At 46.8% G+C, this 12,708-nt stretch overlaps 1 protein-coding gene and 1 long non-coding RNA gene across 3 annotated transcripts in view; both read left to right on the top strand.

The window, feature by feature from the left end:
* On the top strand, nt 1–3,773 carry LOC121673701. The gene is made up of 2 exons (XR_006019286.1): nt 1–39; nt 2,490–3,773. It is a non-coding gene; the product is annotated as an uncharacterized LOC121673701 (long non-coding RNA).
* A 2,467-nt stretch (nt 3,774–6,240) lies between these two features.
* The window catches only part of CCDC88C (coiled-coil domain containing 88C), a 97,424-nt gene continuing 90,956 nt past the window's right edge, over nt 6,241–12,708 (top strand). The window contains exons 1-2 of one of the 2 annotated variants that reach the window (XM_042047240.1): nt 6,241–6,652; nt 6,767–6,867. In XM_042047240.1, coding sequence (XP_041903174.1) covers nt 6,593–6,652; nt 6,767–6,867 — 161 coding nt within the window. In that variant the 5' untranslated portion in view covers nt 6,241–6,592. The remainder of the gene's footprint in view (nt 6,653–6,766; nt 6,868–12,708) is intronic. The other variant, XM_042047241.1, reaches the window with a different exon arrangement.

Genomic DNA, 12,708 nt, shown 5'->3' with positions numbered 1-12,708 from the left:
GTGAGAACATGTGAGGGAAAACAACATGGAGACACCAAGGTCAGTGAAAAAGGAGGGGGAGCCGAGATGCCTCTGCAGGCCGTGGTGAGAACGGTGCAGCAGCTGTGCCCCTGCAGCCCACCGGGGATGCAGAGATCCACCCACAGCCCGTGGGGGAGGTGCCCGTGCCGGAGCGGGTGGATGCCTGGAGGAGGCTGTGATCCAGCGGGAGACCCGCTGGAGCGAGAGGGCCCTGCTGCCAGGCTGGAGCAGCCTGTCCTTGGGGGACTGCACCCCGAGGAAGGAGAGAGCCCCGGCGCAGCAGTTTGGGAGGGCTGTGGGCCCGTGGGAGGGGCTCACGCTGCAGCAGGGGCGGTGCGGCCGCTGCTCGGGAGAGAGGACCCACGCCAGGGAAGTTCAGGAGAACTGTCTCCCGTGGGAGGGACCCCACAGCCTCACAGGGGAAGACTCCTCTCCTGGAGCAGCGGAAGGAAATCCCGGTGATGGACTGACCAAACCCCCAGGCCCTGTCTCCCTGCGCTGTCGGTGGGAAGGAGGGAGGGGCTGGGGGAAAAAGGTGTTCTAATGGCTTCTTTTACTTCTCATTATCCTCCTCTGATTCTGTTAGTAATAAATTCACTTCCCAACTTAAGCTGAGCCTGTTTCGCCCTTGGAGTATTTCTCCCGGTCCTTATCTCACTCATGAAGCGTTTGGTTGTTTTTTTTTATCCTTTCCCCTCTTCTGCCCAGCTGTGGCAGGGGAGGGCAAGCGAGCGGCTCTCGTGGGTGCCTGGCGTTGGGACTGTCAAACCTCAACAGCTGTGAAAGGAGATGAGATGGGTCACCCAGTGTAAAACCAGGCAAGCATTCAAAGAAGAGAAGTTGCCACAGCTTAAGTTTTTCCAGATAAGTTGTCCATGTGCATGTTCTGCACTTTCTGGCGTCCAGAAGAAATGAAGGAATATATAGTTCATAGTTCAGTTCAGAAAGGAGGCAGGGCATGTGGGCATGCTGTAGATACAGGAAAACCTTCTGTGGGAGGGTCTATAATGCCTACCCTCAATCAGAGCCATAATTTAATTCATGTGAGGGAGGTATAACTTACTGTATTTTGGGGTTGTCTTGTACAGAAGCAGGAGCTGGACTCAACCTTTGTAGGTCCCTTCCAACCCATGATATTCTGTGGTTTTATTCTGTGGTTCTGTTCTATGGTCCTATGATTTTTCATCAGTGGCTGGTTACCTGATGAGCTTGTAGATTTGATTTGATGTTGCTCTAGTTGCAACCACATTTACTGGCGTATGAATCTTGTGGGGGTTTTATATAAATTATTAGAACAATTGAAAGCTGAAATGAAACCCTGTGGACTGCTGGGAAAAAGGCAATTAAAAAAGGGACTCTTTATCACTGGACAACCTTAGTTTTGTGCCTTCTGTCACAACCCCTCAAAACTGGAATCTTTCATTAGTTCCTCAAATTCATCTTCCCACATCTGTTCGATTCTTGCACGCAGAAGTGAATTTGGGGTGCTATTTGAGCAGATAGCGGGGACACAAGTTTCCTCATTCCCATGTTGCTCACTGTTCCAAGAAATGGCTCTGTCCTTGGTAGGTATCAGAGGTGGTGGTCCCATCCGTACTGCCATCCACTTCCCTGCTGAAGCTTTGTTAACTTCTCCCTGGAGTGTTTTCCTTGCATGTGAATTTATACTTTTCTTCAACTCTGAACAGCCTAAGTATTTCCCAAAGCTGCTTCTAAAACTTTTGGCTGTGCTTGCCTATTATTTTTACCTCAGGCCCAGTGTCATCAATATGGATTTTGATATACTCTTGTATAACTCAAATGTCAAAACAGCAGTCTGAAAAATGAAAATTCCCTAAAGTTTTGGACCTTCAAAATCACATTCTGTTTTTATAAGGACATTTGCTAGTTACAATTGAAAGGAATTGATACTTATGATTTGAAATATTTTTCATATTAATAAAACAATTAAAACACATTCTATTTGATACATTTTACCTCTTTCTATGCATTCTATACTTCCCTATTTTTCCTTTAAAGCAGTCAGTAACAGTTCCTAGTGTGGTCCTACTAGTTCTTTTACTTGTCTCATGATTCCCAGTTAGTGCTGCTGATGTAGTTGTTCTTTTACCTCCTGACAAAGAAACTGAGAAACATACACAGCAATCTTCTGCCTTGGGTGTTCCCTGCCCTGATGGGAACGCAAGTCTTTGGATAAGGTGCCCAAGCCTTTACACAATTATTCTCTTCAGTAATCACCTTCTCAACAGACCAGGACCTATTGTGTCTTCAAAATCTTCAAGAAGACACCTTCCCCTTGCTGCTGCTGCCGCTTCAGAGGACATCTTTCCCAATATGCTGGACATGAGGTTCCCACCCTACTGTATCTCCTGAACTCACTGCATTAGATCACCAGGACCAGCCTTTGCTTCTAACACCTCTTGTGGTTATGAATCTAACTGAAATTAATTTATTCTCTCTTCTTGCAGGCCCCTGAGCATTCTTCCACTGCTGTGACACTCACTGCCTCTCTGAAGGGTTCAAGTCAAAGTGGTTATGTCATCATTTTGTGTTTGTCTGGGATATGAGTCTTCCTCCCTTGCTTTCAAGTTCATGCAAAGAGCCATAAACCGCTGGTGCACCTTCATCTCCTCCCCATATCTTTTGCTGAGTATTAACTCTATTGTTTGCCTTGTGTATTTGACTCTCTATTTATTTTCTATGGACTCAGAGGTTTATGAGATACTCTGCCCGAACTCCGTCTCCTTGTATTTTAGATTCTCTATCATGTTGGTCTTCTCAGGAGCCCCAGCAGCTGACTTAAATTTCAGCACTGAACAAATATGTGCCAAAGGTTAATGCTAGTTTTTTCTGAGAGTTTGTCTCTGAATGTTTCAGATACCAGCCACAGACTGTTAATCATCGGCATCCCCCCCTGCCTCCGCATTCAGATTGATTCAATGCACATTAGCAAATACTTCTGGGGTTTTGTTTGTGGTTTGGTAGCACATATGGGTTTGTTTCTTTTTACTCTCATTCAAATTTCTCTAACATTTTTTCTTTACCACCTTTGTCTAAAAATGAACAATATTGGAAACAGCATTTCAGAATCAAATATTGCGAGGAGCAAAGCTATCTTCTGACCACCTTCTTTTTCTCCTGGCACCCATTGTTTACAGCTCCAGAGTCTACTTAAAGCAAACGTGCTCCATAGCTGAGAAGTTGGTTGATGAACAGTCAAGTCATATTTACAAAAAAGCTGCTTAACAGCAGTCCCAAGCAAAGGAGGAGAAAAAGCTCTTTCCTGATTACCATGAGTTTAACTCTTGTATTGTGACCTCATGAATTCCGTTATTCCCATCCCTCAGCAGCTTACACTTCAGACAGCAGATGAATGGTAGAGCTTTGTTGATGGTTGTACTCGTTGCTAGGGGACAGTCTGAGGGGGGGGAATCATGCAATTTACAGTCAGCCTAAAGGAACATTTAGAAATGTTTGAGCTTAGAAAGTTCCTTCTGTAGTCTGTGTTGTTGAAAATCAAGCACTTTGTGGCTGTGAAAACAGCTTTGAAAATACACATGATGATAACGGAGGCATTAAACACACTGGTGTCGTTAGTAGCTTGTGTCTATGTATGTGTCTTAAATCACAGTTCTGGTGCTTCTTAATTCTTTGATAATTATGTTCTTAGTTAAAAGCTGACCATGTGAAATGGTGTCAAAACAAAATTGTTGCAAATCACATTAAACTTAAATACTACAAGTTTTCTGCTAGTACATGTCTGGATCTGGACTTTCTTGGGTATATCCGTTGGTATTTGTTTTATTTTATCTGCTGTGGGAAGGCGGCAGCTTAGGTACCATCAGAAATGAGAACTTGACCTGTAGTAGGAAGGTGAGGTTTTACAAGACACATCTTTGGTGGAACACAAGGTGTGTGAATAAAAGTGCTCTCGCTATAAATGCTAAGGCATAGTTTGGAGAGGACGTGGAGGAAGCAGCACACACCCAGCTGGGTTTGACAGGTACGACACGGAATTACCGATGGGAAACCCTTCCACAAGCATTTTGGGGGCTCAGAACCAGAGTATGTATTTTGCCCAAGTCGGGCAGCGTGCCCTCCGCAGCCCCGCGTCCAGGGCTGCTCTCAGCGGAGCTCCGGGCAAGCCTGGGCTTGTTCCTGCCCGGGGCAGCCGGGCTCTGCCGCCCGCAGCGTGAGGCTCGGGTGGTTGGGGGAGACTCGCAGCTACTCAGCCTTTCCCAGCGTGCGTCGCCCCGGCCTGCCGCCTTTCACAACACCGCATGCCCCTTGCCCCATGCGTGTTGAAGCAGTTTATCAGTATTTTCCAGACTGCATCAGTGCTCCCAGCGCATTTCAAAGCAAGGAAAGTATTATTTCCCACTGCTGCTTTGCTTTCGGCATCCGACGAGAGCGCGCAGCCGCTTCCCGCGCCTCCGCCGCCAGAGGGCGCGCGCCCGCCGTGGCCGAGGCGGCGGCACCCGCATTCCAACCCCGTTCCCAGCCCCTGCCCGTCCGGCTACCGCCGCTGCACCTCCAGCACCCGCCCCCATACTGCCCGGGGCCAAATATTTCCTGTAGCGCAGGCAGGCACCTTGAATAACGCGTGAGCATTTGGCAGCTAACAGCATCCCCAGGAAAGTTTCCTGGGTAAGCAGTTTGGGTTTTATAACTGTGCTCCATGATGCGCCCTCCCTTTCAATTCTCTCTACTGGCAACACCTGGATCGGACTATGCAGCTGTCGCTTCTTTTCAGGAGTCTGTTTGTCCTACAAACGAGTTGTATCCAAGTTGTGAAAAGTGGGAAAGCATTCTTCCATCTTTATTCTGTCTTCTGTGAATAGGTCTATATATTTTTCAAATACTAAGTTGTTTTTTGCTCGTAAACAAGTTGCAATTTACATGTACCAGCGTAGCAAGTGGGAGTTATCCGTCCTTGTCTACAGGGCTGCCTAAAAAAACGATCGCATGAAGCAGATCATTAAACCCGATCTTTAGTGGGACAAACAGGCCTCTACAATGAACACCAGTGTCTATCATTTAGTAATAGTTTGCTTGCAAACTGCTCTAGTGCCTCAGGCACAACAACAGATGTCTCTCCCTCAGCCGATGCACAAACACACATGCACCCACCCCCTTAGCAAAAATACGTATCGAAGGTAGGTGGTTAATAATAACCAGAATTTCAGATATGTCGTGTCTGACTGTGCAAGATGCAAAATATATTTTTTGAGTTCAGTATGATCGAACAAGAAATAGTCAGAATGCACTAAAAGGTGGCTGATGCACAGGCTGATAAATACCAGAGATAAAAAATTGCATCTGTGAAAAATAGAGCAAACTGTCAAACGGAAATCCTGGCACAACAAAACCCCATTATGTGACACCGTGCCTTAAACTGGTCAGCTTCATGACGAAATTATTTCTCTTCAAGTTCTGAGCCTGGGATAAGTAAAGCAGCAATCATCCAGATTACCTGGCATTATTTATTTTCCTAACTGAAGATTGGGTAAATTCTGCCCCGCAGGAAAATAGCTGGCACCCCGGGCGCTCTGGCAGAAGGGCGGTCTGTTCCGCGGGCTCAGCCAGCCCGGCCCGGCCCCGCTGGACCAGCCCTGGCGGCGGGAGCGCCACGGGCACCTGCTCCCGGTTCATTCCAAGAGGGCGCGCAACAGGTTGTGCCGCTCGCTTTGCTCCAAGTTTCCCCTCTTAGTTCTTTGACCTGCGCTAAGGGGTTTACGCGGCGCATCTGGAAGCACCCCTACAAAGTACTTTGTGGTGAATTTCGTGGCTTTTAAAGCGTAAACTTCGGACCCGCGCGCTCCCGCTCAGCGCTGGCGCCGTTCCCAGCGGAGGAGGGCGCGGCGCCGGGCGGCTCCCGGCAGGTACAGCCGCCCCGGCGCGGCCGCGCGGGCGAATTTCCTGGCGAGGCCGCGCATCACCTCGGTGGCAGCGGGGACGAGGCGCAGCCGCAGGGGTGCGGGGCCGCCCCCGCCGGGGCGGGCAGAGGCCGCGGGCCGCTCTCGCTGCCGCGTGCGGGCGACGCCGAGCGGGCGGCGCGCCCCGACCCCACACCGCATCCCGCCCCCGCGGCCGCCGCCCATTGGCCGGCGCCGGCCCTCTCCGCCCCTTCCATTGGCGGCAGCCGCTGCCCCTCACGCCGCCGCCACCGCCCGGGTCTAATTGCCGGGGCTCGGGCACACCCCGGCACAGGTACCGCGGCGGCCGGAGCGGAGCCGTCCTACGGGGGCTCCGCGCCTTTGCTCCTGGGCGTTTGGCCTGGCGGCTGAGCCCCCTTCTCCTGGTGTGGCTCGCTCTTGCCTGGGGAACTTCTACTGTAGCCACGGGGCGAGCTCGGCGGGGGAAGACTGGCCTGTTGCTGTCGGGAGGAGGGAGCGCGGCGAGCGGCCCCGCGTGTGCCAGCGGGGCGGGGAGCGATGAGCCGCGCATTGTTTGCCCTGTAGGCAGCGCCCGGCGGGCAGTGGGGCGGTGGGCCATGGGCTCCGCGCCTTTGTCTCCCGAGTGAGCCGGCCCCGCGCCCGCAGCCTTCCGCCGCCGCCCGAACCCCGGCGACATGGACGTGACCGTTTCCGAGCTCCTGGAGCTCTTCCTGCAGAGCCCCTTGGTGACCTGGGTGAGCAGAGCGGGGCGGCGGGGAGCGAGGGGGCAGCCGGCGGGGCAGTCCTGTCCTGCCGGGGTTCGCTGTGTCCGCTCGCCAACCCCCAACCCGCTGTCCTTCCTCCGGCAGGTGAAAACCTTCGGGGACCTGGGCAGTGGCGACCAGGATAACCTCGGTATCTACATGGACCTGGTGGATGGCGTGGTCCTGAACAAAATCATGCTGCAAATGTGAGTGGGGTCGGAGGGCGGCAGACATGAAGGGGCGCGCCCCCGGCCCCTCCCGCGGGTATGGGGCTCCGGCCCGGAGCTTTCCTCCTGCGGGGAGGGCGGCCTGGGGCCGGAGCGATTTTCGTTTTGGTTGCTCTTCGAAATTTATAAAAAACAGTGGGGGGGAAAAAAGCTCCGAACTAATCCAGTTCTATAAAGTGTTCTTTAACTTCTCTTTCTGGTCTTTTTGCGTGGAGTGTGTTTGGTTTTCCTTCTTTTTTTTTTGTTTTTCTTTTTTTCTCTCCTAGTTATCTCAGTTATTCACGCATGCTACAGTGGAAGGTGTGTGGCAGTACAAAGAAGGAAATGAAAGTACAGTATCATATAAAGCTTTACTGGGAGGGTTTCATCTGAACTTTGTCTACTCTTGCGTAAACTTCGATACGGAGTACATAATTTGGAAAAAAACCCTCAGTGCTACCTCTTTCAAGTGGCACTGCAAGGCCATGTGTTGAGGGATCTTAGAAACTGGTTAAAAGATGGAGTGCTGAAAATACCCTAACATTGAAATGAATCGTTGTTAGGACTTGTGCTGTGTTTTTAACCACATCCTTTCCTGTTGCTGATCTGCTGTGCTGTATGCAGAGCCTGACTGTTTTTTCTTTTCTCTGTATTTGCTTTTAAGTATTCTGAAATATATCTGAGAGTTTGTAGGGAGAAGTATTTGCCTTTCAGGGGAGGAGAGTTTGGAAGTCACTTAGTTTTGGCAGTGCACTCAAGATCTTAAGTGACTGAAGTCAATTGAAGTTCGACCAGTGTTGTGCAGTGTTAATCAAGAATTAAGAATTCATATTAGAATCTTTTTGAATCTTGAGAAATAACATTAAGTCTGACAATCAATGCCTCACCTGCTCAAGTTGCCAAGTTTTGTTATCTTCTGATACCTGGTTGTTCCACGTGAGAAGGTAATAAAATTTTCTTTTGACTTGATGTTGCCAACGGTGAAAATTGTGTACTGGAACTTAGATAGTGAAGCTGGTGAAGATCCAAGATTCAGAACAGAACCCAGATCAGCCAGCACACATGGAGATAACAAACTAATGGTGTAAAGTATTAGTAGAGATAGAAGCCTCTTGGAAAGAGAAGGCATAATTTCCAGCATTTTTTAAGGAATAATTACTCTTTAAAAAAATAATTTTCTGGAAATTAAAGCCTCAAGTAGAAATGTTTAGATCCAGGTTTGTAGCTTTCCAATGTGTGGGAAATTAAATTTTGATTTATGACCATTGTGTTTGGCACAAAGATGACCAACCAAACGATCAAGGAAGAGCAGCTGAGTCAGCTGCAGGTTTGACTAAACAGTAGTATTATCTAAGACATTTATTTAATTATAAGTGCAATCATCTTTTTATTTAAAAACAAGAAAAAAATAACTGAGTCACATTTAGTCACAAATTTATGGAGTTATGTGGCTTTTGAATGACTGTGGCATTTTTATGAGAGCTTCATTAGGTGGTGTGTGCAAACTTAAATATTTGTAGTTGGCCATTGAACTAAGTCTAAGGAGATAGAGTTGTTAAAGTCGAGGGAGCAACTGAGCAGTGGTCTGGAGACAAGGAGAGAATGATAAGATCTCATGGAAATAAGGAAGATAAGCATATAGGCTGGCTGAGTGCAGTGACACCAGTTGGTATTTTGTCTGCTCTCATGTGATTATGAGAGATGCCCTGGCATGCTTAGTTGTTTTAAGCAGTCAGGTATATAAGTTGGTGGGGTTTTGGTTTTAATTTGTTTGGGTTTTTTCCCCAAGAAACATCTCTGCCAGTCGTGTCTCAGAAAGTGAAATGTGGGAGGCACAAGCACTGTGGGGTAGGAAACTGTCCCATTATACACAGTCGGGCCTTTTCCCCCCCCCTTTTTAGGGAGATTTACCAGTGCTTCTAATGGTGACTAAGGAGCTTGAAACCAAAAGCTTTGTGCTGAGAGCCCAAGACTGTTTAATTTAGGAAGGATTGCAATTTTATTTATATATCCTGACCTAGCAAGGTGCTCAGGAGAGGTGCTGACTGACCTTTACTTTTCCCTGGTTTTAACTTTAGAAATTGCAATGCAATTACTGGTTGCCTGTAAGTCATGAAAGTCTTGTAAGGCATGTTTCTGCCCCACAGAGCTTTCAGAATAAAAAAACAAATGTGTTTTTAAAAATTCTTGCTCATTGTTTTTAAGTCTTGGTCCCTGAAGATAGTTTTCAGTGCTTGGCTGGAGATTTCTTCCTGCTGAAAGCGTATTAATGGGAGCCTTTGATAAATCTAGAATTGAATTTGCCATGCTGTGATAGTGTTGACTGCTTGAAAGCACAGGTGCAGACATGTACACACATGTAGAGAGTAGGGGGTGGCAGGGTGAAAGAGCTGGGCTCCTGATGTGAGCAGCTGCATCATCACTTGTGTGTTATTTCACTTGGATTTTTTTTATCCTGCTTGCCTGATTATGGGAACAGAAATAGCAGGGGCACACAGCTTGCATCTAAACACCAGGTGTGATGCAGTACTTTGCTGCAAATCAACGTGTTTCTTTCAGTGAAGATTTTGAAATCCAGATTTTTGGGAAATTCTGTACTAAAAATACAACATTTCTGCCCTGCAGCAAAGCAGATTTTAAGTTTCATTCAGGGCAAAAAAGATAGGTGGATCTGTGAAGAAATCAAGATGTACCTGTTCAGTGGAGATTGCTGAGTGGAAGTAAGGCTTTAGCTGTTTGAGTTGTGGGTGGGCTGTAGGAGTTCAGTCAGCCCCTAATTTCTGTTGTAATGGTTTGGATTTTCCCTAAATGCTGTCTGACAACTTTGGGTGGAGAAGATTCCAGCTGCTTTGTGTTGTGGTGTCAATGTTTTTTAGGTGGTGGGTTCATCTCAGCAAGGCAGCTGTGTCACCAGAGAGATATGTGACAGCTATCTATCACTTTTCCTCCTGCCAGGTCCCTGTGGCTCTTTGACAGGAGGTGAAAATAGGGCTGTGCCTTCATTTCATCCTCTTCAGAAATGAACTGCCCCTGGGAATGCTAGCTCTGAATAAAATGTGGTTTGCTCAGGCTTGCCAAATGTAGCCATGGCACAAGGGCAGAGGAAGGGAACCTGGCTGGGTTTAGGCAGACTGTAGTCAGTAGGACACCAGCTGTTGGGCTTTGCTGGTGATCCCTTTGCTTACTGGTAATCTCTAAAACAAGCAAGACTATTTTTAAGAAAGTTGGGCATTGTTTGGTTCTCAGTAGGGGCACCTAGCTGTTAAACAAGTTGAATTTAGTAGGAAGAGTCAGACAACAGTGTTTGGTTTCCCCACTTAGATTTTAAAACAAGACAAATGATTTTTCAAATAATTCTGTTGTAAATGAGTGGTTTCGTGTGCTTGTGTTCTGCTCAAGTGTATATCCCAACCTGATAATTCATGAAGGACAACGTTGATTTTGCAGACTTGCAGTACTGGCTGAATGCTCTGCATACAGAAATGTTTGTTAATCTTCAAAGTGCTGTGTTTCAAGCTTGTGTTGCTGATGGATTTATGTATACCAGGTTAATGAGTTTCTCTGCAGACATACTTTAAAGAACTTTGTTCAGATGGCTGTGTGTCGCTTCCTGGTATGAAATCAGCACGTGGCGACACTGCATAGACTGCCTTCAGTGTTACAGTTGCAGCTGTGGTATAATACCTAATAGAATAAGCAAATATTTGCCCCATTTAACTTCCCAAATGAAACTTCCTATAAGAAATAGTGTGGAGCTTTATGTAGGCATGTAAGTGTTTTCATGTTGGCTTGTTCTAATTCTTCTAATTGATAATTGACTGCTTTTCTGTCAAAACATTTAGCGAACAGGAATGTGTGTTAGGAATACAGCTGATAACACTGTATAACTAACACTGTATTTGTGTTAAAATCCCGTTATAAAAATGCACAGTAATAGGTTTTTTCCATTTCAGTGGCAGCTGTCATGGTTTGTGGTGCTGTTGATACGTTGTCTTTAATTTAGACCACGTGACAGGAACAGCCACCTTGTGAGTGCCCGCTCTTTGTGGTTTCTAGAAGATGGCATGAATACCAGAAGGTTAGAGATGTGCATCTGTTTAATTTAAAATTTTAGAATCTTACTTAGAGGTGCACTTTTCCACCATCTTCTAGGCAATTTAGGAATCTGCCAGCCTTAGTAGCATTGCCTCACTTGATGAGAGAGGAAGAACTTGGGTGGTAGGAGGGCTAGAGTGGCCCCAGAGTGGTGTGTTTTTGATCAGTGCCTTGCCTGCAGAGCAAAGTGCTGCAGGATGCTGGGTTAGTCAGTTCCTTCTGGCATCTTATAACCCTTGGGCCTGACTTGAGGGGTTTCCCCTTGTTCATCAAAATGGTTTGTCAGAAATTGTAAGAATGGGATTGTCATTTTAAAATTTAAGTGGGGTTTTTTTGTGGTTACTTTTATTAACTGATGACTTAAAGGATTGCATCTTCATGCACTTGTGTTGCTGGCCCCATGCCTGCTGAACTTGTCACTTGATCTGTCTCCTGACCCTTCCTTTTCTCTCTGTTCCTAGAAGAGTCATGAGAGTGTACAAACCAGATGACTTCTTTAAAATGTTTGGGTATATAGTGAGGTTTGAGATTTTTACTTCTGTTTATTTGTCTTGGGTGGGTTTTTACTGGTTTATGGAGTACCTCCCTAAGTCACACCTCAGCCATGCAGTCTCAGTCTCATTTAGATAACCTTTTTGATCTTGAGGAGTAGGTGGTTTTCAAAAAAAAGAAATGTAGTTTTCATTAGATTTATATGTAAGGGAAAGACCAAACATCAAAGGACTGAAAAGGCATCTGAGGTGGTGTTCATGGATTTTTCAGATATATCTAGACGTTAATTTGTTTGGGTTACCCCGTTAGTGTTGCAAAAAAAAAAGGAAAATCTCTCTTTAATTTTCACTGTGATCCTTGGAAACAGTTCCTTTCTATAAAATTCTTGATTTCACCATACAAGTAGGTGCTATAATGTACAAAGTGTGGTACCAACAGCTCTGTATTCTCTAGGCTAGGGTTGTCTTTAAGCACAGAAAGAAGAAATGGGATCTTGCCTATTGAGAAGGAATTGTTTCATTTTCCTGCAAAGACAGTAATCCCTGTGGCAGTTTGAAGTGTAGGCTGTGCTGGACTTGCACATCTTGTGCAGAGGGTCCTCTCTGAAGTGAGCTGAGGTGTGAAGCTGGTTACACAACATGTTCAGAAAACTAGGGTTTTTGAGCTACCTTCTATTTTCAGAAAAGCTTTTAACTTCCTTGTGATGGAGAAGTGGCAGGAGTGCCAGAGCTACACTGTGCTGCAGCTTGGCTGCAGGTTAAGAGGACCCTGAGGTCAGTGGCATTAAGGGCTCTTGGAGCAATCAATTACCCTTAACGAAGATGATAGGATAAAAGCTCTGCAATTGCTTCTGAGGGCCTGATCCTGCTGGTGCTTCTGAGGGCCTGATCCTGCTGGTGCTTCTGTTCTTGTAACACAGTCTCCACTGTGCAAAAATGAGCAGTCTAGGAAGTAGTTGTTTTGTGCCTTATGTGCCTTTGAAAACCTCATCCAAGTCCTGCAGTTCCACTGCTGCAGCTGTTGAAGAAATAGCCTCTCCTTTCCTGTGGCTCGTCAATGTGTTTTGTGGATTTTGGCCCCATTTTGTGCAGTTCTGGGAAGGATTGTGGAGTAGTGACTGCTAGCCAGTCAAAGATCTCCATTCTTGGCCACAAACCTGGAACACTGCCAGACAGTGCCATGGCAGCATGCTGCCTACATGAGCTTTCACATGGAAATGAGAGCTGTAGGCTGACCTTTCTGTTTGGCCAGCTT

This window comes from Corvus kubaryi, unplaced genomic scaffold, assembly GCF_017639235.1.
Source record: "Corvus kubaryi isolate FWS band 111438036 unplaced genomic scaffold, C.kubaryi_AGA036_p1.0 66, whole genome shotgun sequence".
Lineage (NCBI taxonomy): Eukaryota > Metazoa > Chordata > Aves > Passeriformes > Corvidae > Corvus > Corvus kubaryi.
The sequence above is the reverse complement of the archived record's forward strand: the minus strand, read 5'-3'. Positions and strand labels throughout refer to the sequence as shown.